The 25,441-nt window shown below is 37.1% G+C and overlaps 4 protein-coding genes across 4 annotated transcripts in view; 1 reads left to right on the forward strand and 3 right to left on the reverse strand.

The window, feature by feature from the left end:
* Window positions 1-6,716, reverse strand: part of LOC112567687 (cell adhesion molecule-related/down-regulated by oncogenes-like) — a 206,065-nt gene extending 199,349 nt beyond the window's left edge. The window contains exon 1 of the mRNA XM_025244431.1: window positions 6,586-6,716. The gene's annotated coding sequence lies outside the window, so the exon portion shown is untranslated. The remainder of the gene's footprint in view (window positions 1-6,585) is intronic.
* Window positions 6,717-11,338: 4,622 nt separating this feature from the next.
* On the reverse strand, window positions 11,339-15,147 carry LOC112568148 (cyclin-dependent kinases regulatory subunit 1-like). The gene is made up of 4 exons (XM_025245278.1): window positions 15,020-15,147; window positions 13,995-14,073; window positions 13,192-13,319; window positions 11,339-12,982 (listed from the first exon to the last, which is right to left on the reverse strand). Exons 2-4 carry the CDS (start codon window positions 14,051-14,053, stop codon window positions 12,876-12,878), a joined length of 294 nt encoding a protein of 97 aa, XP_025101063.1. The 5' UTR covers window positions 14,054-14,073; window positions 15,020-15,147; the 3' UTR covers window positions 11,339-12,875.
* Window positions 15,148-15,254: 107 nt separating this feature from the next.
* On the forward strand, window positions 15,255-20,987 carry LOC112568146 (succinate dehydrogenase cytochrome b560 subunit, mitochondrial-like). Its single transcript, XM_025245275.1, has 6 exons — window positions 15,255-15,336; window positions 17,565-17,618; window positions 18,053-18,151; window positions 18,706-18,767; window positions 19,651-19,814; window positions 20,120-20,987. The coding sequence occupies exons 1-6, from the start codon at window positions 15,320-15,322 to the stop codon at window positions 20,225-20,227; spliced, it is 504 nt and encodes a 167-aa protein (XP_025101060.1). The 5' UTR covers window positions 15,255-15,319; the 3' UTR covers window positions 20,228-20,987.
* A 311-nt stretch (window positions 20,988-21,298) lies between these two features.
* On the reverse strand, window positions 21,299-24,340 carry LOC112568147 (UPF0686 protein C11orf1 homolog). Its single transcript, XM_025245276.1, is given in 3 exon segments — window positions 21,299-23,328; window positions 23,635-23,722; window positions 23,969-24,340. Coding segments are annotated over 3 exon segments (468 nt in total). The 5' UTR covers window positions 24,197-24,340; the 3' UTR covers window positions 21,299-23,176.
* Window positions 24,341-25,441: the final 1,101 nt, after the last annotated feature.

Below are 25,441 nucleotides of genomic sequence, written 5' to 3' on the forward strand. Positions count from 1 at the left end.
TCTCAACAACTTCTTCACAAAAGGACTCAGCCCCCGTCCGCCTGGAAGGCAAAACATGTCTGCTGCAATGACATGATACAGCCAAAGCTTCGCAGCTTCCAACTCAATTTCCTCCCTCTCCCCTACACACACACACCCGCTCACCCCCTTCAGTGGAGACAGATGTTTACCAAAACAATTTCCTTTATTCCGCAGTAATATTTCATCGGGCAGCTGGGATTCCCAGACAGCCACAGCAGACTGTGTGTTTTAAAAAGCAAGATGTTCAACAGCCAGGCGTTTTTCGTTAAGTGGAAGGAAGGAAGAGGTGCAGGGGTTGGAGGTAAAACCAGCAGCCAGACATCCCAGCGACCAGCCCATACAGTGAATATTTTTCATATATATAAAACACCATGTCCTTTCTTTCCTAATATCTACTAATTGCCTTGCTTTTGATCACTAAAAAATAACATCCAGGCTAATAAAGTTACTTAAATGCCATACCCCTTTAACTGGCATAAAATACCTTTGCCTATCATACAAAAGAATGACTAAAACAGCACCATTATTCATGAAAAAAAGCATGGGATTGTATGAAATTAATACACCAAAATAATGCCACAACTACCTTCTTGCTCATACCAACAAAGTAATGGTGGCCTGTGGTCACACACACTTGAGAAACAAAGCTTGAAAGACATGTCAGTTTGCTTTATTTCTGTCTTAATGGGTAGTTTTTGAAGCCCTTCTAATGTTGTACCAACAGGTATCTTCAGAACAAAGTATGAAATGATCCACAAAATATTCACTAATAACATACACTTCATACCGTGCTCACATATAATAACAACTGTGTGTTTCTGGCCAGCCTTGCTCAACTGATGCTACAAAAATAAGCTTCGCACACAAAAGTTATACACACACTTACTTCTACCATGTCCTCTAACTGCAGGTGTATCTATTACTCAAGTTATTTTCTAAACCACCCTGACTGGAAGTAGAGGGGTATATACATTACTCCAGGGATTTTTTTTAAAGCAGAAGAAGGGGTGGAAGAAGCCTCTGATCACAGTGGCCCACTACAGGTAAATCTCTCAAGTCCCATGATGGGCAAAACATGATAGCCACACTTCTAAAGGCATCATTTACACACATAATCCACTGCCTCACATAAACATTGTTAGCTGGAGGACACAGCACACTTGACAGCATGCTTTCATGATGACTGTGGCCTTTGTGGAATCCCAGGGAAGTCCACACATGAGTGTTTGTGGGAGGGAGGACATTTTTAGTGTGGTGTCTGTAAATACATGGAGTGTATTTGTTGTCACACAATATAATAAACCAATAAAGACTTGCAACTTCTAGGTAATGAATGTGGTGTGAGAAATTCATGTGACAAACGAAACTTAAGTGTGGTCTTTTTTTTACCGACAAAATATACCAAGCCAAGTTACTTTCAGACCAAAGTATGCTGTCTCCACACCATCCACCTAATATACACCTCATAAGACATGAAATTACTATGTTCACATACAACAAGGGGAAAAACTCAGAGAAAATGAGAAAGATTGCTACTGAATGCCAAGTGGCAACCGTGTGAAAAAGATGCCATGGTTTCCTTTTTCATGACCAAGACATGATGTACCAGTGCTTAGCATTTTTAATGCTTTTCTTTCAGATACATCAGCTACAAATATTCTGGTTGTCTATATTGATATACATACGTTAACATACACAAAACACCGTATACATGTCAGCACTCTCTAAACACTTTATAAACACTTTCTCTTGCTCACACACACACACATGTATGCTCTCTATAGTTCATGTACAACACACCCTCATTTGTGCTTCAGTGGTTCTTGTCAAGAGCAGAAGTTTGTTTATAAATAGCTCACTAATGCAGTGAACAGGACAGGAACTGAGAGGCCTTCCCAAATGGAAAGTTCTACCCTGAACCAGAATCTCCTGGAGCAGGCAAAAAGGATGCGCTTGCAGCTTGGCTTGAACATGAGACAAAAATAAACACTTCCACTGAAACGCGTCCATATCTGAGATTAAACATGTGCAGGTATGTCTGTGCACTTCATAAAACGCAGAAGCCTTTTGGAAAGATAACAAAGATCAAATATAGCTGAACAGCTAGTCTTCCTCCTGGTCATGGACTAGGAAAGGTGTGGAAGGCCTGCTGTTTGAAGTCTGTTTCCTCAAGTTATTTGGACATTCACTCTGTATGGAACACATGCAAGAAAGTCAAGCATTTTGCTAGCTTTCTGGAGGAATTTTGTTGCACTTTGTCAGTTTTACTCTCTTTTTAAAAAAAAAATTTAGGTTCTTGTCAGAGATGTTTGAATGGAAAGCCAAAAAAAAAGTTATAAGGGTTGAATCAGAAAACACAATGAAGCTGTACAAGCTGTTGAGCTGCCAAGCTGGAACCCTTCTCCAGCTGAACCAAACAGTGAGGTAAAGATGTGAATGATCGGGATCAGTTTAAAGGGGTGAACAAAAATGGAATGTACAGTCTACATCATAGACAAAAATTTATATATGTATGTTCCAACTACTAAACATGCATACTTGATGAAAGTGAATGTGCATCTTCATATGTACTCACTCGTACACAGATACTCAAGATTTTCTGTTTACACCGCTCAGGGAAGTTAGCATAAACAGCATTAATAAGTTTATGGTGCCTTATAATCACAAACATTGAGATTGAGAAAAAAAACAGAATGTGCATGCTTAAACATCTGTAAGATCCTAAAAGTACTTATGTCAACCTCCACAAACTTTTATCACATTAACTCAAGTTGGTGCTATGAAGGAAAAACAACGGTTGTTTTAGCAGCAGTCTCTTGTATTTGGAATACGCACGTCCAATAAATACAGCCATTTATAAGATCATTAGTATACTCAGATAGCAAATGTTTCATTGGTTTATGCATTATGTAGACTTTCTATGCAAGAATACCTGCAGAAAACTAAGTGGTCCCATGTTCTCACCTGGCATTATTCACACCATTAAAACTATTTTCTTGTCTTTGGGATGAAGGAGCCAGAAACAGCAGCAGCAGCATGAATTTGGCAGCTTTTGGTTAATGCATTAACCTCCGTTGGGCAAATTAACAAGAGGAGAAAAAAGCAAGACCCTAGAGTGAGGCAGCTTCATCTTTAAAAAAAACAAGAGGTGTAGGATGGGGAAATAAGGCTGAAACAGAACTGCAAATGCAGCAAAGCATGTAACAAGGTGAAGTGGCAGTTACTTAAGTATTGCTGAACACACAAGCTTTCAAGACTTCGTGAACAGATATTATTAGTTCTTGAGAATGCCCTGGTTCATGTTCAGGCTAGAATGCTTAAGAGAGACAGCTGTAATGCTGTGGTGAGAAACAATGGTTGCCTTACACATTCTTCGTGGTCCATCTTGCTATGGAAGCAAAATACTGATAGGAGTTGTTGAACAAGCAGCACAACAATATACTGCACTATCCACACAACAAGTCACAAGAACTGTGTTTGGTTACAAAACACACTCTCCATTTAACAAATAAACAGATGACTTCACTGCTTAGGCCATCAATCAGTCCAAGGAAGGAATTTATTCATTGTATACAGGATTACAATACCACAGAATCTTACCTATTCTGTCATTGACATGACACTGATATGCAACTGTAAAGCCCTGAAAATAGCACTAAGTGAATAGATGGTTAATATTTATACTGCTAAATAACATCGGTAACTTCAAGGTGTAACTAGTAAATTTTATGTCTATATATATTTCTCATATCGATCAACATATTTCAGCAAGATGATAAAATTCACAAAGATCGGGAGTTTGATTCCATTGTTTTATCGGTAAAGGTGCATATAAATACTTGTGCTTAAAAAAAATTAAGGGGTGCCTAAGTTACACCTCTTGCTCCTTGCATCACAAACATAAAAAGAAGAATGTAAGAACAAACTTTTCTTAAAAAATGTATGTACCTCAGACCAAAAAAAAGGCTGTCCACTCCCTGTTAAGTCAGATAGGACCATAAACTTTAAAGCAACTGACAAGCACCCTATACAAAAAAGATCTGGTCTGGTTGAAACATTGTTGGTTGGATTAGGTGTAAGTGCACCTTTTTTACTGGAGTGGTGGGATTGAGCGATTTAACAAATGTAACTAATAGAAAATTTTATGATCTTTCTGTGTGATAGGTGTAGAAACTCTTAAGACAAAAATAAATTACATTAATATGAAAGTATTAAATGCTTGCAGAGAGTTTGTACAATAGAAACTTTAACATAGCCTTGGTTATCACTACAACACATAAGGTGTGTAGGTGTGTGTGTCCATGTGCATGCAAATCTGATTATAAAGGTGAATTAAAGTGCCTAAGATAAATTACGTGTCATTCTGTGTGAATGTTTATCAGAACAGTTGCAAAGGAGATATAATCAGAGAGACTTAGAAAAAAAGGCCAGAAAATACTAATGTTTCATCAGATTTATGTGAATGACTAACATACAGCACTCATGCATGCTTAAACATTCACATGTGCATTTACACCATATATATATATCATATATACAACTACATGCAGTTGTGTTGACCATATATACACATACACCATATAAGCAGTCACATACCATGTACACCTACAAATTTACCAGACACATCTCACACATATGCACTTTCATCTTAACTAGCATACAAAATATCACATAAGCATACAAACTTTATGTTTATACATATATATACTCTTTTACACACTCTTATACAAATTTACTCACTCTTTGCATACTCACACAATTACACACTCACTCATATATACATATCTATATGTAAGTGAATGTATGTGTGTTGTACATTTCACACCTGTCCTAAAATGGTGTACGTTGCTTGTTTGCATATGAATGTGTAAAGCACTTGAGCTTACCTGGTCCTTAGGTAGAAGCATTGTATAAATATATTCTATCAGTATTATTATTATTAATAACATATACACTCGCACTCGACCACTCTTTCATCTACATTCACACACTCAGATACATAAACACATGCATGCACATGTACACACACACATTCTTTCTCTCTCATATATATATATAAACATTCTCTCTCACACATACACACATGCTCACATACACACACAGAGCTCTAGATTGAATATTATTTGAGATTTATATAATCATATTTATAGATTTATATAGCTACACTGACCAGTCATATCAACAGCATCAAACAGAGTTTATTTAAATTAAAGAACAGTTCAGAAAACAGTTAACTTGCACAGTGCACAATGATCCTATGAAACAGTTCAAGACACTGGAAGTTAATGTAAGCTATTTGAAAAAGTGTGTCTTAAGCATGTGAGACTGGTAAAGTGTCTGTGCATGTGCATATTTTATGCGTCTGTGAGTAACTGTGTGAATGCGAGTGAGAGTGTGAGTGTGCCTTGGTGAACAGTGTATATCTAAGTAAATAGTCCAGGTGTGTGTATACATATATGTTTATGTGTGCATGCCTATATGTCTGAGTCATAAGCAAATACAGAATGCATACTTTAGTATATATATAACATATGCATGAGCTGTGCCTGTGTTTAAATGTCTACACATGTTCAAGTGAGTACAGTAATATATGTATTTTATGTGTATGTGTATTGTAATTATGACTGTGTCCTCTATCTCTTTCTCCTCCCCTGATCATTTCTCTTCTTTCTCATAAGGCCTCAGCAATACAGTTATGCCGGCCAGTCGTTCTTCCTGCTGTTGCTCGAGCAGAAAGGTTTTGTAGTCACGAAGCATCAATCACCCCCAAATTGTTTACGATCTAGAAAAGGGAGATAAGCGCGAGAACGAAACGCAGACGATACATCTTGGCCCTGGGTCCCAAACCTACAGCAACCCCGACATTACAACGATATTTCTACATTGTACCGCCACAAAAGTCCTCCCTTACAGAAAAATTCCTCTAAAGAATTTCTTTCATACAAATCTTCCGACTTCCGACCAGGTTTTGTAGTCGCCAAAGTCGAGGAACACCTGACACGGGATACCCCGAGTACAACACAAAGCCTTCTTATCTGCCCCTTGCATCGACAGTACCCGGTAAAGGAGTTTTGTTTTCCCTCAAATGTAATAAAAGTAAGTGCACACCCACTTGTACAGGTTCTCGCCTGACTACATCGGGTGGCTTCCCTAAATTCTGCCTGGAACACAGCAAGGTACCACCTTCACACGAAAGGAAGTGGCAGATGTTTAACTTCAAAACTTTTCCAAGCGGCATAGGTGATCTGCGAACGAGGCTTTGGGAAGGGGGAGGGGGTCACAGAAAAATGTTTTCAGGTAGCTAAGACAAAAGTTTGTGAAGTGCTTAGTATGGGCTAAACGGTCGCCACAAACAACCCAGGAACGGAAGAGCAGAGGAAGACAATGCCTCTTCTTACTCGAGAGCGAAGGGGGTGCACGCTCGGCCGCCATGTTTGTTTCTTATTTATATAGGGGGTACCATTGAGTCCCCCTCGCCCTCACCAGGCTTAGCGAAAGCCGAGGAAACAAAACCTACAGCATCCACACCATTCGAGCAGCAAACGCCAAAGAATTGCAACTCACCTGGACAGGTAAAGTTCTTCCACCTGCTCGAACACCTTCAAATATCCATCAATGAATCCGAAGAATGGAAAACACAGACGAGGCGAACCGCGTTTCTTTACATGTTTCAAAGGTGCACGCTGATGCTGAGGTCACGGATCATGAATATTCAACAGGAGACTCTGACCTTTGGCCTCCGTGTATGTAGGTCGCGGTTCGGCGATTTGATACGGCCTTTCTGTTGTAGGAGTTTGGGCGGAGTGTGTGTGAAGGCTCAAAGGTAAAAGAAAACAATGAGCGTTAAAGGAATGAAGAAAAAAATATGCTGTGAGTTTCAGGTTAGACTAGAATCTTCCGAAATTAACCGCTCACGTTGCGTTACCTATCGCGAGGTTAAGGGTTAGTTTGGGGGCTCGTGAAGGATGGGGAAACCCTATTCAACCTCCAGCGCCGAACACTTTTAACTGCTGTGGCCGTCTGCAAGAAAAAAAAAAGTCTTAATGGAGATTTCTTCATTTAATTACTAAAGAGAAGGTGACTTTACTGAAAAAGATTTTGTTTGATATTTTTTTCCCTCGAGTTAATAAAGTGTTGAGTAAATGCAATGTGGGAGGAGCTTTCCGGTGAGACAGGGTAGCCACCCGGCGATCGTTTGTTTTGGTTCTTGTAACGCATTTCTTAATCGAACAAATCTGAACAAACGTTTGAGCAAGTCAGGAACCAGGGGGGGGGGGCGCTAGGGGGAAGCCTCCCCCTCAATAAAAGATACGACGGTGGTGGTGGTGGTGGTGGCGATGGCGGTGGGTTTTTTTTCGTTTTGGGAGAATGAAGTTATGTTTCACCGGTCATAATCAGCTAAAATACTTGTAGAAATGATTTCGTTCTGCAGAAATGAGGACTTCAAAGGACTGATCAGTTAACAGCTGAGAAATTAAAAACTGAAAATCGAAAATATCAAACGTGAGGCTAATGAAATATTAAACCATCTCAGTCTGTCGTAAGAAGTGTTCTAAAGCAGTTCAATGTCTCTACGACAGATTTACTTTCCTCACCTTTCTTCCTGCGAATGGATCAATGGCATTATCACTGATGTTGGTTTCTTCCGCTATTTCTGTTTATAAGTCCGACATCACCGATGTGTCTGCCCCATACTTGACTGTAAATATGAAAGAATTATCTTTAGTTTTCTAAGCGACATTCAGGAACTGCTACCGAAAAAAGAAACGGTCGGCACAGACAACAAACAGCTTGCCTGTTCCTGCTTCATTGACAAAGAAAATAGGGGAAAATATATAACAGCCGATAACTGCCTTTCTTTGATGTTCATTTTACCGTCTTTTTTGTTATTTATAATAATACATGCTTATATCGTATACCATCACAACCAAAGCAGATCGCACTCTGTCGACGATATCAAAGACATGATATTAAAAATACTGAATAATATATATATATTGACACCAAGCACATTTAGCTGCTGAGCGACAGGTGAAAGAATATACAGGTAGTAAAAGTTTGAGTGAGACATTAAGTGTGAAAACGTAGGTAACAAATAAACTACAATTTTGAACTGAATTGTGATCATACATAATGACAGTACTATAACTACATAAGAACAAGCTTTTTTTGACAGATTTTTTTAAATGAGTGTTTGAATACTGAATTTGAATCAGAGTAACGAGTGTGGTAACGAAGAGAGTTCCACTGTCTAGAAATACAGCAGGAGAACATTTTTGTTCATATTATATCATATAAGACTGTCTTTGTAGGATAGAATGCGAGTCAGATGAGAAAAAGGTTTCGAGCAGGAAGGTGGGCAGAGAGAGGATGAATAGTAAAGAATGAATAGCAGAGGGAGTGGTTAGCGACTAAGGCCATATCTCGGCAAAGCAGCAGCCCTGTAAACAGATGCTACATTCAGAGGCATAATAGACGAGATCTGAACCCAGGGCAGCCAATCCTAACTGTATTGGTGACAGGCGATACTACTACAAAGAAAAAGAATAAGAACATCTGTATCATAAACGTTTGCAAGATCAGTACATTTCATTTACAATAAGAGATTTCTATGGAGCCTCTCCCCATCATCAAAGCGGGCTGAAAGCGCATCAGAAAAACATCGACACTTTTATCTAATAATAACAATAATGTGCCAGGGGCATATGGCTATCAGTTCGAGGAAGAAGTCGTGATCGCAAAACCGAGGAAGTTTCCGTGATCACAAAAGCAGTCAAGAAAATGCCAGAACAAAGAGACAGGATGAACACACTTCTCATATGGAATGCACAAACCCGAAATCTCAAAGCGGAAAGTGTAGTGACGAATCGCAAGGGGAGTAAATGAGAAAATGGGAAGACCATAAACAAAAACCTAATTTAATTACAGAGAGATGCAGACAAGCAATTCCACCAACCGACAAACACTTCAGACAAGATGGCCAACAATAAGTTCCAGAGACCGTTAGTGGAAGACCTGGTCTACAGCCTGTACAATTGGAAACGACTTGGCGCAGGCATAGAATGATTCAAAACAGACATATCTGGCCCTACAAAAAGCAAAAAAGGTAACAGATTTTTGTCATTTCTTTGCCAGAAAGTTTTTTTTTCTCTGTGGATCTCAGGATCTCGGTCGATCAGACCTAAAAGACAGTCGCAGGCAGCGTGGAAGGCCAGGTCGACAAATTTCTCCGAAGATGTAAAACGGAAAGCTAGGGATGTTGTGGGTCAAGATGGTGGGCATTATGACCAGGGATAATATTTCCTTTGCACCTGCGCATACACACCTACCTATTACTTTGCTTGTTAACAACCTATCTCATATTCTACTCGATATTCATGTCTATGTCATATCCCCTGACGACAGGAGTGTTCTTCACACATGACAATTGGACGCATGGGCAGTTTTGTACCCCAAAAATCTGCTTGCCTTAATTATTTATTTATATTTATAATTGTTTTTGACACTTTATTCCAACGAGCCGTTGCTAAGAATCAAAGACTCAAACTATTTATTGCTATAGGTCATTGACCCATACAACTGCGTTCGTGAGCTTCCCACACCATGGTAACCATCCATTACATCACGAACTTATATCTGGAGAACATCTCCGCGAAACTCTCCACGATCATCACGATTCCATTGTTGTCATCGGTGAAATGTGGAAGACCGATTTGCAACCTACACTTTGCAGACGACATCGATTGGATATCAGAAACAAACGGAGAACTATAAGACCTTCCCAACAGACTGAGAGACAGTTCGAATGCATATGGAGCGGAGATCAGACATGACAAGTGTAAACTCTTGGTCATTTGGCAACAGCAAAGCAGATATCTACATGAACATAGTACCGCTCGAAGAACTAAGCAGCTTTGAGCCACCCTTTCCAAAGACCGCAGCTCCACAACAGATATCCGCATCAGGATCATGACATAGCAACGGTTAGTCTGGACAGGGCTTAGCGCATCCATAAGATCAGATTTACTGCGTGCAATCTGTACAAGTCCCTCTTAGTGTTGATCCTGCTTTATGGATGTGAAACGTGGTTTCTACTTCCTCAGAGGAGAATTCAAGAATCCGAGAACGTGTCTTAGGAGACTGCTTCGGGTCTTGTACAGAGAAATAAAACCGATGACTTTGTACAAAGCAGAATGGCCTCACTCGTGGGACACTAAGAACCCCTAATCACAACAGTCAAACGGCATAAGAAGGTCTGATGTAAGACTGTCCTTTAAGGTACCCTGGAGGATGGTCAACTCTGTGGGGTGACTTGAGAAACAAAATGACTCACGAATGTGAAGGAGCGAACTCGTCGCCCTGTGAAGGACCTGCTCACCATCGCCCAAGACAGGCGCGTGGGTGGCGGACTAGTCAGCTGCCATGTCCCTCTCCAAAGACCGTTACCAGTGAAGGAACGAAATGTCAAGCCACGAAAGCTCCAACATGAAGATCACAATGAAGACGGTTGAGAGGGGGAAGCCATAGCTCTCTCTCTCTCCCACACACACGACTAATTCAAGACCAGTAGCAGGATTAAAATCGTTGTTATTATTATCTGTTCAGAACTTCGCAATATTGGTGTGCGTGGGAGTAAAGGTGCTGAAAGAATTACAATGTTTATGTAAGTCATGTTCTGTTATGGTACGCAGTTTACTGCCTTGACATATAATAACAACCGCAATTATAATACAAGATGTAAAATAAAAAAATAAAAAAAACAGACGGAAGAGAGATTATTGCAGCTGATGATTCTCCCTCCATAAAAACTACTACTACTAACAACAAAACTGTCAAAGGCATGTTGAGTCGGGACCTGTCATCACAAAATACTAAGGTATGTAACTGCATCAAACAAAACATGACTTTGCAAAACTGTTTACCTCCCTTTATCATGTGTTTACGTCCTGAGCACACACGGCTCTCGGCTCAGCACTAAAGTCAGTGTTTTTTAAAGCAAAACTTTATTCACTTACCGAAGATTTCATGCAATATCAAGGATACAGACATCATAGGTACTGATGGCTTTATTTAACATGAGTAGCCACATTACGCAATAATCTTTTTTTAGACCAACGTTCATTATTAATGTCTATGGGGTTATTTTGTAAAGCGTTTTGAGCTGCATTTGATGGTGGTGTAAAGTGCTATATAAGTTAACTTTATTATTATTAATGCTAAGATGCAAGTGCTCTTTATGACCAACTTAAATGCAACCAGTTCTTAAAAAATTTTGGAAATCAAACAGAATCATCACAAAAACAACAATAAAAAGACATAAAATTTCCATTTTTTTAATTTCTAGGTCTGGGTCTAGTAACACTAGGCATTCAGATTTTAACTGACATGGCATACATCCAACGAAAGCAAAGAAATTCAAAGCAGACTGTGAACTCGATAGATTATCCAGCAAGTTTTGACTACAGAGATTATCAAAAATTCAAAGCACATAAAAAACAAATATAGTGACAACACTTAACTCAAAACTCCTCAGAGTACATTTAAAAACTTGTATGAACTGGCTGAACAATTAAATGCAACTTTTCCAAAATTTATCAGCATCACAGCTTAGCAAAAGGACACGAAAAGCAGCAAGGAATCCTTTTCCAAACACAAAGTCTCTTCAAATAATGAAGGTAGCATGTTGCCATGCCTATTACACAAATATACACCAAACAGCTGTGAAAAACAAGTTAACAACCAAAATGATTCTTAAAAACGTTGCAGCACACAACAAGTAACAATAATTACTTGGCAAAAGTGTTTACTCAATGATGAGGGATAAGGAAGAGCTGGTATGAAATTGGATGTCACCTGGTGAGCAATGAAGAAATGAGTATAAGCTGTACAGGGTTGACTTTGAGAAAACAACTTTAGAATTATGCGTCAGTAAATCAAGATAGCAGTAGAGAATTTTATTCATCCCTCTCTCGAGATAACAGAGGAAGGACAATTCATTTGTATCTTGTGCATAAAACCAGCAGGTTTCACTTGAGGTCTTGAGATAGCATTACTTTAAATCACTGCATGGCTTTGTTTTAACTGCATTAAATTTAATGAATTAACTACACTAAAATTTGCTTTAAGTCCTACTCATTTATGCTGTGCTTGATCGAATTCACATATTATACCTCTTCTGTACATTTTATGGATGCAATTTTGATGATTGATAGAAATGGGTACTAAAATTTCCAAGGCAGACAGATCAAATTAAGCTGCCGGCAGAACCAAAACTTCAAGAAACAAAATTACTCTCCACAAAACAGTTGGTATGACAGATTAATGAACTCTTTTTCACACATTTCCACAACCCTTTTAAATGAACCCCTTTTAGGAATTAAAAATGATATGTTTCATATGATTAGACTCCAAGACCAAAGTATTGATTTGCAAAACTCCTGGTCCACTTTTGCTAGTCTTTTAGAAGTCTTTGAAGAAAAGTGTAATCAGTATTAAGCAAGCAGAGCAAAAAAACAAAAACAAAAACTGAGTAAATACAGTTAACAACAAATCTATAATAAGTTAGTGCTTTTCATTAATGTTTTAAAAATAACATTATCAGGGAATACTGACAAATGCAGGGTAAAAACCTGCAATGCTGTTCCACATATTGGATGAATTTCCAGTGAGGTACAACTAAAACAGGGTAGGGTCTGACAGGCTGAATAGATTTTAACAACCACAGTGTTGTTCGGCGGCACAAACATCACCCTAAAAAAAAAAAATAAAAGCCACAAAAAGCCAACAATCCAACAATTCCTTTTTTTTTTTAAATAGCTAATAACTGGAATAGGTGAAAAGTTCAAAGGGCTCTTTTATCCATGGCTTGCCAAAAGCTGGTTGCTGGATTGCTGGTTAGAAGCTGGTTGTGGTGCTACCTGTGGAGTTGGCAGTGGTCGTCTGAAGAGGAGGACATGGGGTTCTGTAGATAGAACAGGTAAGAGGATAGATATTCAAGGGTTTGTAAAGTGCAACTACATTGCTCAGTTGTACAGAACAGAGATTTTCCTCTAAATTATAATCGCTTATTTGTTCTGGTTAAAGGTGAAAAAAGAAACTGAACAGGAGATAAACTTTACTGGCAATGCTAAGACAAACTATTCTGATTACATTTGTCAGTCTTATGCTTACCTGGTGCATGCACCATATAGTGGATCCACCCAGGAGATTGCTGCACACCCAGGTTCCTCCATTCTGTTTCCGTCATTAAGTGATTTTTGGGCACTAACTTTGCAATATCTTGTGGCAGAATAACATGCCTGTAACACACCAACTTTTCAATATATATATCTGCGGCAGAATAACATGCCTCTAACATGCCAGTATAGCATAAGTGTCAAAACTTCTAAACAGGAAGCCAGCATGTTGAAAACATGTGATGTGAAACAGATGTGAAAGCACCACCAATAACAGTAGTGTAGGAACCACAGAGTCAGGCATCCCCTCAAAAACATTTTGATGGGGCAAGAATATCTTTCACCCCCACACCAATACTTGTAATGTGATTCTTCACAAAGTATAAAAAAGATAAAGGAACCACGTGAGAAAGGGTGAGAGAAAAAATCTTTACCAGGGCAACAGAATAAGCAAAAGTTATGCTTTTTTTGTATCTAACCCTTGAAAGGAAATAAGCACTACTTTACTACAAAATGAAGGCATCAATCAAAGACAGATTGCAGCATATTTTGTGGTACTATCCTTGTAAACACTCACGTGTGTGCATGGCTACACTCATTCACCTTCCCCTTTTTTCTTCTTTTTCTTTGTGAAAGTGCGAACATCGTTCACTGTGGGCATTAAGTTTGTGTCCCCAAAACTAGGCATCTTCCTATGCCATCAAAGAAGATTACCTTTTTTTTTTTTCAACAGAAACTGTAAGCACAAAACTCCATTATTAATAGTACCCTCTTGTTCTTATCCACTTATATAATTACCTGTACTCATACTTGTCATCATAATACTTTTCAGAATAGGATATCTGGTCAGCTGGCATTTTTCAACCTTGATTGAAATCTGAAAGGCACAATCAGAGATAATGACATGAAAAAAAGAATGCCAGTTGGTATCACTACAATTAGTTTACAAAATTGTAATTTGTTAAATAATTATCAGAACCAAAACAGTTGCTACATTTTAGAAAAACTTTGCTTGTATTTCATGAGCTAAAGAATAAAAGTACTTTTCTTAAGGAATCGTAACACCCATGCATAAAAATGTTAAGAAGCATTATTAGCTGAAGGCTGGGAGGAGTTGTCAATTGTGTTGGTTCAAAACAAATCCCAAATGATGAGGCATTAAAATTAATTATAGCAAAAAATATAATGCATTAACTAAAAACATCATGATAAAAAATGAGGTACTTATAAGGTGCAATTTGTGGGCCTATGACGCAGGAAAAAGAGGGGGAAAAAAGAGAGGGGATGGGGTATGGAAATTATAGGTGCTGGAACTGAGTTTTCAGGTACAAAAACATTGGCATGGAGTTATTTGCTGTTAATGAACTGCTGTTAATAAACCAGATAAGGCTAAGGGCTTTGCGTGCCTTGAATAATACATCTGCTTTAAAAGTAACTCTGAAGAATAAAGCATAAGGAATTAGTGGCGATTTTATCATAAGATTATATACATATGTTTAAACCATCGATTTCAATTTTCCACTAAAAATTATAACGTCTCTGTAATAGTATTACTTAAAAAAGATAATTATATAAACAATACATGAAAATGCAACTACAAATTGTTTGAATGACGTTATAATGGCACTATATATTATGAACTGATTAATTGTGAAACATTTTTACTCGTTTGGCAACCTTCAGATCGCAAGAATCGCAACGGCGGTAAGTCACATATTTTGGCGCTTACGTTTTGTTCATGATACGTACGCCTGTTTAATTTGTTTTAACAACTATTAAATGGCTATTAACATCTGGTGCAAAGCGGGCATTCACACACTTACAAAATTGATCAAGAGCTCTGAAGGCGGAGACAGCAACAACACGGACTCAAATCTAGCGCCTCTTCTTTTGATTTGTTTAGGAAGCGCAAAAGTTCCCGGAGCAGTTGGAACTGACGGAAGCCACCAAAAACATTAACAAAGCATTTTGTAAAAATTGTTTTAAAAAATAAAATAGCTAAAATACTAATCATAATGATTGTTTAAAATTTTGTACATTTTGTAAGAATAAAAGTTATGCCAACTGAATGAAAGGTTCGGTGCGTATTCCGAGAAACATTTTTGCTTTGAACTTGGGGAAAGATGGCGACCTTAGTGAGGTCAGTGTTATAATTACAAGTTCCTTGGCACCTTTATCTCTTACCTTTGTTTTATACCTTATTATTTACTGTGTACAGCGTGTCTGCTTTCTCTAATGTCCTGCATGCATGCGCTTTTTTATTTTATTTTGTGCACAAGACCGAAGAACGTCTCTCTGAAATTTCACATTTACGGTGAAAACATATCGACGACGTTGATTTTTTTTCTTTAGGGTTTATTTACGACAGTGTTAGTATCGATTTTTTTTCTTGCTGCCTATGTTTCCATCATTTCTTACTGATAGAAACTTATCTGAAAACTGTGGGCCGGAGACTACTATTTATTTGTAAGGGGAAAAAAAGCTGAATAGCCTAAAATGACCTTGTTGACATTTGCGATCCAGCTCAGCCTTGACCTTTTTTGTGTTTATCTTATAAAACGATGCGCAAAGAGACTTTCGCTGGAAATATTAATTGAAGCAAAGGGATAAATGCATATGGGAAGGTGTAGTGGTAATTGTTTTGTGTTTAACCAAGAAGGGAAACACTAAAGTTTGGATTAGAATGAAGTTTACTGCATGAAAAATAAAGAATAATTGTTTTGAATACACCCCGTGAAGGTTACGCTGAAGGCCAGTTCACCTTTTCAATTTCTTTCTTTACCAATAGTAATAGCATATCTATTTTAAACTGTGAAGTGTAAACTAATAGGTTAATTATTTTACCATAACCACACCAGACTGCTGGCAATTTTGTTTTGAAAAAGGAAAATGAATTTTCAGTTACAAATGTAGATCAGCTCCTTACTTGAGTTCTGACCAATATGATTATATGATTTATTTTACGATTATAAAATGCATATGTGTTTATGTAAGATGCATATGATTATAAAACCTGGGACTTAAAAATATGTCTTCACCTACTTTTTTAATAAGCCCATGAAATAATTAAAAGTTTATAATCTTTTCCTTCAGTAGCTATTGACATTTTATTTTAGTTTTGTAATTTTAAACTGAGTTTATCTTTAGACAAATGTCACAAACTTTAGATTTTGCACCATAAAAAAAGCTGTGACAAGTCCTTTGCTGCTTGATACATCTTCTATTGAAAAACAATAATTTGACCTATCTGTATAAAATTCCTTTTTTTTGTTTGTTTTTGCTGGTTAATAGCTTAAATTACAAATGTTTGACTTTAGTAATACTGTTTTTTATTTTCCAATAATACAACATATATGACATTTATACATTGATTACTGCATTCATTCAGTATAGAAGGGGGGAAAAGAATAGAAGGGGGGAAAAGAATAAAGAGGAAAGACGAGGAGAAGAGATGAAAAAGAACATCCTAGCTTCCACTAACTGTGCTTATATTACTAATTTTTGATATGGTTTCCAAATAGCTTCAAATAGGTCCAATTTACTACTTAAAATACTATGGTATCTTTCTGTATTATATCTGTATTTTACAATCAGTAAAAAGGCATGTATAGAGGGTATATCGTTTTTCCATTTGCATACATAAATGTAATATTTTGCTGGTTAATAGCTTAAATTACAAATGTTTGACTTTAGTAATACTAATGGGCTATTATAACTTGGAGTGTGTGCTCCGTTCCAAAAGTTCCAGAAGTACTAGTTATAAAATAAGGATAATATTTACTTGAAATGATATTTCAGATTTTAAATAGCATAATTGCTTATGGTAATTGGTAACTGGTGTTTCACTTCAAGATTATTAATTCAAGCCTTTTAATGTAAATTAAATATTTGGAAACCAGTTGTGAGGGATATAAGTTTACTCACATGTGATTTTTTATTTTTGGGGGGGGGGGGTTGGGCAAGTAATTCCATCATGTCTGTTGGGGGTAAAATTTGCTCTGTAATGTACTTTACACTAACAGATGTAGTCTGAGCTTATATAAATGTTGCAATACAGTCATCAGGTTCTGAACCAACTTGCCCATTCCCCCCCCCCCCCCACACACACACATTAAAAAAATTACAGGTTTAAACAAGTTATAGCATTAAGGCATCTTAAATTAAAATGCTTGTTTCCTGAAATATTGATCAGGAAGATTTAGTAAAATAGTTGCTGGATCCTGTCCTCAGTTCAGATATCTTTGACACATGACTAGAAAGTGTTAACATGTTGGTCACCAGGATTATGAAAGGAAATGAAGTTAAATACATAAAGAACTGCTTTGTCCTTGGTCTTAGACTTTCTTCTCTTTTCTTTGCTGTGTACAGAACTCTCGGAAGACAATGTCTTCTTCAACGGCAGTCCATCTTTGGAGGGAAAAGGTTGAGTATTGTTAGCTAGTCTTTACTGACTTATTAAACCACTGGCTTGCTTGATTATATAAGCATCCTTAGAAGCAGTGTTAGATATTAGTTGTTATGCTGGTTGTTGATATGTCACTTGTAAAATATTAGGGGATGGGAAGGTATGCTTTTCATGGCAGTGATGTTGGGCAATGATTTGCTAATTTTCTTTAATTGTTGGTTAGGGACTCATTGCCAAGGACAGAACCTGTTGATTATATACTTCACTTCCTGATATTACCAAATCTTGTAGTAGAAATACATATTATAGATGTGTGTGTATGTGTCATATATAGTTTAAAAACATTTTTATGGTGAATGTATAGTTGTCTTATGTGCCTGTAATTTTTCTTCTTTCTTTTTTCTCATGGATTCTTCACTTGATTTTATAAGTTCATTAAATATTGCTACAGGGTGGCCATGGCCTCCTCAGCATACGAGGAGATGCGCAGTTTTTGGGAGAAGAACAGGCAGCTAAATCGACCTCTTTCACCTTTCTTGACTGTTTATAAGTAAGGAGGCTAAAATAGGCTACAAAGTAGTCTGGAAGCAAAAATTGTGTGAAAAGTTATTTTCACTTGGGAAAGTGTAGCGGTAACATCAAAGTTTGGGTTTAAATTTGAACTTATGACATCAGATAGCAACATGAAATGATAACAAATGTTATCTCTATTTGTGTATGGTTATACTAGATAGTAGTAATGCTTCATTTATAAAGCCCCCTTTTAACTTATGGCGTCCTATAAGAATCAAATTTCAAGGTATGTAGCTCTGTAGAGAATTTATTTTACTTTTGAATGCAGCTGTTCCTATCTTAGATCAGTAGGAAGCTCCAGAGCAAAAGATTATCAAAATATTTGGAAGTTCAGCTACTGGTTAGCAGCAAACACTCAGGCATTACTAAAACTGGCATTTAAAATGTACATCAGGATTGCGTTATATTTATCATTTTACAGTAAGGTAAACTCGAAAATGAGTTTCTTAAAAAAAAAAATGCTAGACAATAGTAAAAGGCATAGTGCTGTAGCTGCCTGTTTGAGGAGGCTGTTTCTTGTATGACTTGCAGGCCGCATCTTGCTATGATGACTTCGCTAACACATCGAGTGACGGGAGTTGTTATGCAGTGTTGTAAGTAGTTTAATGAATGTTTTTGGTATTTTAGCAAAAAATTGGAAAACAATGACTGAAAAACCACCGAGACGTGAAAATAACTCTGCAAAATTAGACTCCTGAAAAGCTTATATACCCTTGCAAAAATTCAAAGGAACCAAAAAAAAAGGTTGATAATGATAGTCCCATAAAAAAAAAACCACCAATGGTCAGCTGTGTGAAGAGTATGTTAAGAAAAGTATGTAGGGGCCAAGATACAAACCCACTACACCCAATTTTTATTATTTAGGTTACTGATGCTTTATCCACAATAGCACCAACCACCCCAACAGCAATGATCGCTGGGTTGTCCATACCCGTAAGAAGTGGATTCTAATGGTCACAATATACAAATTAATACAGAAAAAAGAAAATAGCTTCGCAAATCAACTTTAGTGTATGAAATAGGCTCCAGAATGATGAAAAATATCACTAGCCATACCATAATATTTGAAAAGGCAAATCTGGAAAAATTCAAATTTTCAAATCAATGTCTTCCTGTTTCTGATTTAAGGGGTCTAACTCCATTGTAAACTGGCTAAATGGTTAAATGGTTGAGTTTTGTTTCTTTTTGCTAATGCTTGTGCAGAAATTAGGATATATTTGAACACAGCATACAGTTCAGCCAAATAAGCAATATGCTCCACTGTTAAATGAATTAATGCTGGAGTTATGTTTTCTGTCAGTAATTTAGAAAGGAGTACAGGAAAAATGTGTGCTTTATTGTGCCAGCTGTAAATCAGAACAGTGTCTTCAGTAAAATGCAGGATATTCAGCGGTTACAACCATTATTGTACACTGTCTTTTCAGCTGAAGTAGCTGCCATGACTTGATGGTAAGCTGTGTTTTGTGATACTTTCAGCTGTGGCTGCGATTTCGATTACACTTCTTTTGCTACCTGGAGACTTCACCACGTACCTGGAGATGATTAGAAATCTTAACCTGTCACCTATTATCATCTATGGTGCAAAGATTGTTCTGGCATTCCCAGTTACGTACCACTTCCTCAACGGTATTCGACACTTGGTAAGTCTTCATTGGTTTATTAGTCATCCCATTCATCTTTACACAAAAAAACAAAAAACACCTGCTTACAAGGTGACATAATATACTAGTCACATGTGAGTCATTGGAAGAATTCTGCTCTCAGGAAGTTACCTGTTGATTTGGATACTTGGAAGTCATCAGTAAGCATATAAAAGTTCTTGGGTCATGTCTTTGATGTAAATTTGGTTCTTGGCAAGACAGGGGCAGTTTGGGCTTTGGTAAGTCAGTATTGGTGATCGGCACAAGTCATGTTCTCCTAAAAATTTGTCCCTCTTGTCTTTCAGGCCTGGGATGCTGGTATGGGATTTGAGCTGAAGACATTGTACAAGACTGGCTACTTCGTCATGGGGCTTACTGCGCTCGTTGTGTCTTACTTTGTCTTTGGTCTGTAAATCAGCAGATAATTTTGCTGATCTATGCACATTTTGAACATTAGTACTGAAAAACTGTTAATGGCTTTTGTTTGCCTCAGCAGTAGTTTGAAAGCAGCAGAACTGGTAGATGCTACAGGAAAGCTTGATTGTGTGTCATGTGCGGGGGTCAGAAAAATAAGATGTTGCTTGATGTCACAAGCATAATTTTAGTATAAGGAAAATTTCAAGAAAAATTCATGTTCCTGAAAAGTTTATAATTACATGAGCGTTTTTTTATGATTCTTTAAGTTGCATCTTGCATTGTATAGATCTGATCCTGATGCGTCTCTTGTCTCTTACCCTCCTCCAATTGTAGGAGCATAATTATAAGTGATAATAATAAGAGGCATATTGTTTCTGTCATAATGATGTTGCAAGAGTTTTTCTACAAGGGAAGCTTAAGAGCAATTCGCACGGACTACAGATGCTGTTTTCTGTGCAGTTAGGGCAGTTATTCCCAGTCTATCCAAGACCTTTGACTCCACTAGAAAGAATGCAGAGAGATTAAATTGCTGATATTCTGTTTTCAGTGTCACTCTTTTGTTTAGGGCACAGCTGTTTCTTAGCACTTGTTTGGAAAACAATTTTGTAAATATTTCTGGCAATAGCTATAGATATATAGTAAGTACGTTGAACCAAGAAAAGAAGCTCAATGTATGTAATTATGACCCTCTGTAACGTTTATGCTTTTTGCATTTACAGAGGACTACAGATGGAAATAAAGTCTTCACAACATTTATTCCTTTGCATCTTTTCTTTCATCTTTCACTGCAATTTTCAGTGGTTCTTTTTATTTGTGTACAGTCTTAACTCATCATGCATATCATGGGCATGGGTGAGAATATTGACAAAGGGAGATAATCCCTAACTGTGGGCAAAATGAAAAAGTTACCACATTGTATAGTATATATTGCATGCTGTGATGTACAGTAGTGCATGTATGCTCTTAATTTAAAACGGAGAATATCAGAATATTTTAGTAAGATGCCTGTGACAGATTGCACATGATTGGCACTTGCAGTAAAATGATTATGGTAAAGTCGCCATTGGTACACTTTCACAATCAATGTTTATTATCTGTACCAGGCATAATCCAGGACAGACCGTTTTCTTTTGCTCACAAAAGAATTTATACATGTGAGTATAACATAATGTATATATATAAACATACCCATATAATGACATTTCAGATGCACGCACACCTATGTCCTCTCATACATACACATGAACTTCAATGCATCAACGAAATATTCGTAGGCCATTAGGGAACAGCACGTTATAAGTAATTTTTTTTTTTATTATTTAAAGTAATGGTTTGCTGCACTGGAAAACACTACCTGGACCTTTCACTTTGACAGCCTGTAAAATTATCCTATGAAATCTGATGATACTTTTCCTTGTGGAATGCCACCAGAGACTTGCCTCCCTTGCAACAGTCAACAGTTGGCGATTAGCATCAGTTAAGTGGAAAGACCTCAAATTCAGGGGGTTTTTTTTACTACTAATTTTATTGTTTTTCTATTTTATTTTTTTTCTTTATGTAAACCATCCAGCCAAAGTTTGGCAGTTTTTATAGTGATTAGCATATCTTACCCTTTCCCACCTATCCCATATCCTTCCTACTCTTTCATCTGACTTAGTATTTGGCAGCAAGGAGTGACCTAATCCCAAAAATAAAAAGCGGTAAGAATGTGGAATTTTCATGGATAATTGATAATTGTTGGGAAGTTGAAGGCACAATATCATTTAGTTTGCTCAGACAAGAATTACCATTTTACCTTATAAATATTTGTGGTATCTATTATAGTTTAAAGTAATTGCTAATTTAATATCAGCATTCTTTTACGGCAGGTTTAACAGCATTAAGATGATACCAAAAAAAGTAACTTTTTCTCTAAGACCTAAAGTATGATTTGCACTTGTGACAAAAGAATATGGATCTTGAACACAGTAGGAAAGCTCTTGTAGCCATCAAAAGAAAAAAAAGATTTCAAAAAATTTTGTTCTGGCAGTTTTCAAATTTTTTTTGGGCTTCACTAAGTCTTACAGTAAAACTAGAGGATCGTTGTGAAATCTGAAAACATTCTAGTAAAAAGGAAATTGGCAAAGACAGTGAAACAAATAAAGACTATAAACCCAAGTCTTGTGCTACAAAGTTACAATTATTACCAAACTATTACACTACAATCACAGTTCAGAATCAGTTTGTAAAGTTTTTAATACTTAGTCTTCTGTATTCTAGCACCTTCATAAGATACAATTAAACAATAACAACAGTAATAAAATTGCAAGAGAGGTGAAGGCACATTATGCCAGTAATATTGTTCAAATTCTGAGCAAGATAAACTGACCACAGGCACAAGTCATACATGCAAATGCAATGCAGATCCCAGTGGTCAAGAGGGTATTGGCATATATACTGTAAGTACTTGTAAATAAACAAAAGTAGTTAACATTTATGTTGAAAAGATTACTTTTTTGGCATTTAAACAATAAAGGCACATGCTTGAGCCACATGATACTACGATAATGTTTGCAAGGGCAAGATTTACAGATCAACGACCACACTGAGTATGGTGCTTAGAATCTTAAGAAAGTGAAAGTGAGCAAAGACATACTTTTCTACCAACCTTTGTAAATAGGGTTGAATGTTAAGCAAAATTTGCTTTTTTCACAAGAGTACAAAATGGATTTAATCCCACAAGGCGAATTAGACAATACTAAAATTCTTCAGCAAGGAAATTAATTTTGGAAAGACTCATCAGTGGCAAATTATTAAGATCATTGGTTTCTACAGCATTAAAAAGCAGCAGTATTACTTATAAAGGAAAGAGACAAGGGAAAAACATTTTCCAGAAATGGATTGAGAAATGAGTGGAGTTAGCTGTATGATGTGTCTTGAATCAATCTTTCAAAAGTTTGTTAAAATTATTCCTTGCCAACTGGAATGATGGGATTTTTGCGTCCTCTTGGGTCCATGTATGAAGCCCTCATAGTTGTCTCCCAGCTGTTGTAGATTTCTTTCAGTTTGGGAGTGTCCAGTTCTGGCTGATGATGTGGAAAAGCATGTGGGTGTCTATCTGTTGGTAGAATAATTTTCACTGTTACTATTACTTTAATTTTTGGAAATATAGGCTTGCAGACACTAAAGAGAATCTGAGGCAAAATGCATGATGCTCTTTTCAAATGTTACTCAGCAGAGCACTATTAGACAAGCCTTCACTATCCCATTCCCTCAAAAATACCCTCAGAGAAAAATTATATGAGAAATGAGTTATTATGAAGGTAATAGATTTGGATTAATAAAATAACCCCACCCACAAAAAGAAAGATGATGCGATGTTGACAAAATCTATGAGACAAAAAAAAAAAAAAAAGTGTCTTACGCTTTAGATGTTTCAATTCTTCAGGCACTCGCCTTTTTGGATCAGCGTTGTAGGTTGAGTTGTATGTCGAGTTAAAATAGTGTGCATGCTGTCAGAATAATAAAACAACGTTATTCTAACACATTTCAATCTCCATTATAAACTGTATTTCAACTATTGATACATCTATGACGACATGTAGAATTTTTTCAGGTTTGGGTATTTACATTATCTTTAGTTTGAAGTTGAGCTTGTTGTTGTCATTGTCATTAGAATAAAATCTAATGAAAATATTTGTGCCGAACTGTATAGAATTCGAGAAAAATAACTTAATTGCTTCCAAGTTTTAATTTACCTGCGATGGTAACGGTTCTGGGACCATTCATTGAACCAACTCACGCTTCTCTTCGCTCCAATTTCCAATCAGTGTGTCAAGCTCGTAGTTACTCTCATTATTTGTGCACCGCCAACCGAACTGTTTCAATTTATCTTGTCCATTGTTTGACCAAACCTCTGCAAACCCGTCTGCTCTTATCATGCTCCGAAATGGCGGTGGCATCGGATAAACGATTTTCTCAGCCATTCTGAATGCTAAGAAAATGCCAGATTGTCTGTTTTCAATGTGTGATAACTTTATGCGACGCACTAATGAACAGAAGACATCGATTAGCCCAGCTAGTAGGCCACGGCGTCGCGGGCGCCATGGTGACACTGTCACATGACACGTCACGTGATCTAAGGTTTCTTAATTTAGCCTCATGCTGCCAACATAAGGATATCTTCCTTCCCCTTCTTCTCTTTCTTATACCTATGTACATATTCACCTTCCACTCTCTTTTGATATCATACCTTATGCTCATTACTACTTATCCTTTTAATACTTAGCTAATTAGCTTATTCTTCCCCCGTAAAGGGCGAGAGCTAAATGGTTTAAAAAAATCTTGCTCACTTAATTAACCTCTCGTTAATAATGAATGATCGTTTTCATAGTGTAAATTGCTGTAAGAATTAACTTGGCTATCGGCAGATAGCAGAGATTCCTCAGTATTTAAGAATTTAGGGTAAGCCTACACAAATCGGTTTTAAAAGATATATGTCAGGCTAATGTTGTTGTTTTGTTTTGTTTTGTTTTTTTGTTTCTTGCGATGGCCATTAATGACATCATAAACACCTTTCTCTCTCTACTGGAATCATCACGAACTGCACTGCACCGAGAATCCCGACTACATCCTTCAAATGTCCAGACCTCTTTCTCTCCAAGCTCGGCGACATGATCAGTCAAGGGACGTTATCCCTGTGCACCCATCCAGCCATCCGAACAGGAAATTACGTGCTACTGTCAGATCACGGCAGATGTGACGTCATCAGACTTGATAGATGGGAGGTGACGTAATTCTGAATCAGGTGTTGTGATGCTTTCGTCCGTTGGTCACATTCACACCGCTTTTGTTGTTGTTGTTGTTGTTGTTGTTGTTGTTGTTGTTGTGTTGTTGTTGTTGTTGTTGGAAAACTAACAAACCGAGCTGCTGTGAAGAGGTGTGTGGATACACATCAAAGCGCCAGTGAGTACTGCTTCTTTTGTCGAGTGTAAAGGTTAAGTTTCCTTTTCTACCTAAAAATAATCAATTAGTCTCTTGAGATTCTTTCTTTCTGGTTTATTCTTCGTGTCTCTGAAAGTAGGCGCATGCACAGTAGGTAGCCTTCTACCTGGTATAATATTTTAATATCTCCAGAAATGTTAGGCATCTTAAAAAAAAAACAAAAACGAACAATAAGATTAGAATCTTCGACTCAACGTTTGACATGGAAGGCTTCATTGGTGCGCCGA

Source organism: Pomacea canaliculata, linkage group LG7, assembly GCF_003073045.1.
Source record: "Pomacea canaliculata isolate SZHN2017 linkage group LG7, ASM307304v1, whole genome shotgun sequence".
NCBI lineage: Eukaryota > Metazoa > Mollusca > Gastropoda > Architaenioglossa > Ampullariidae > Pomacea > Pomacea canaliculata.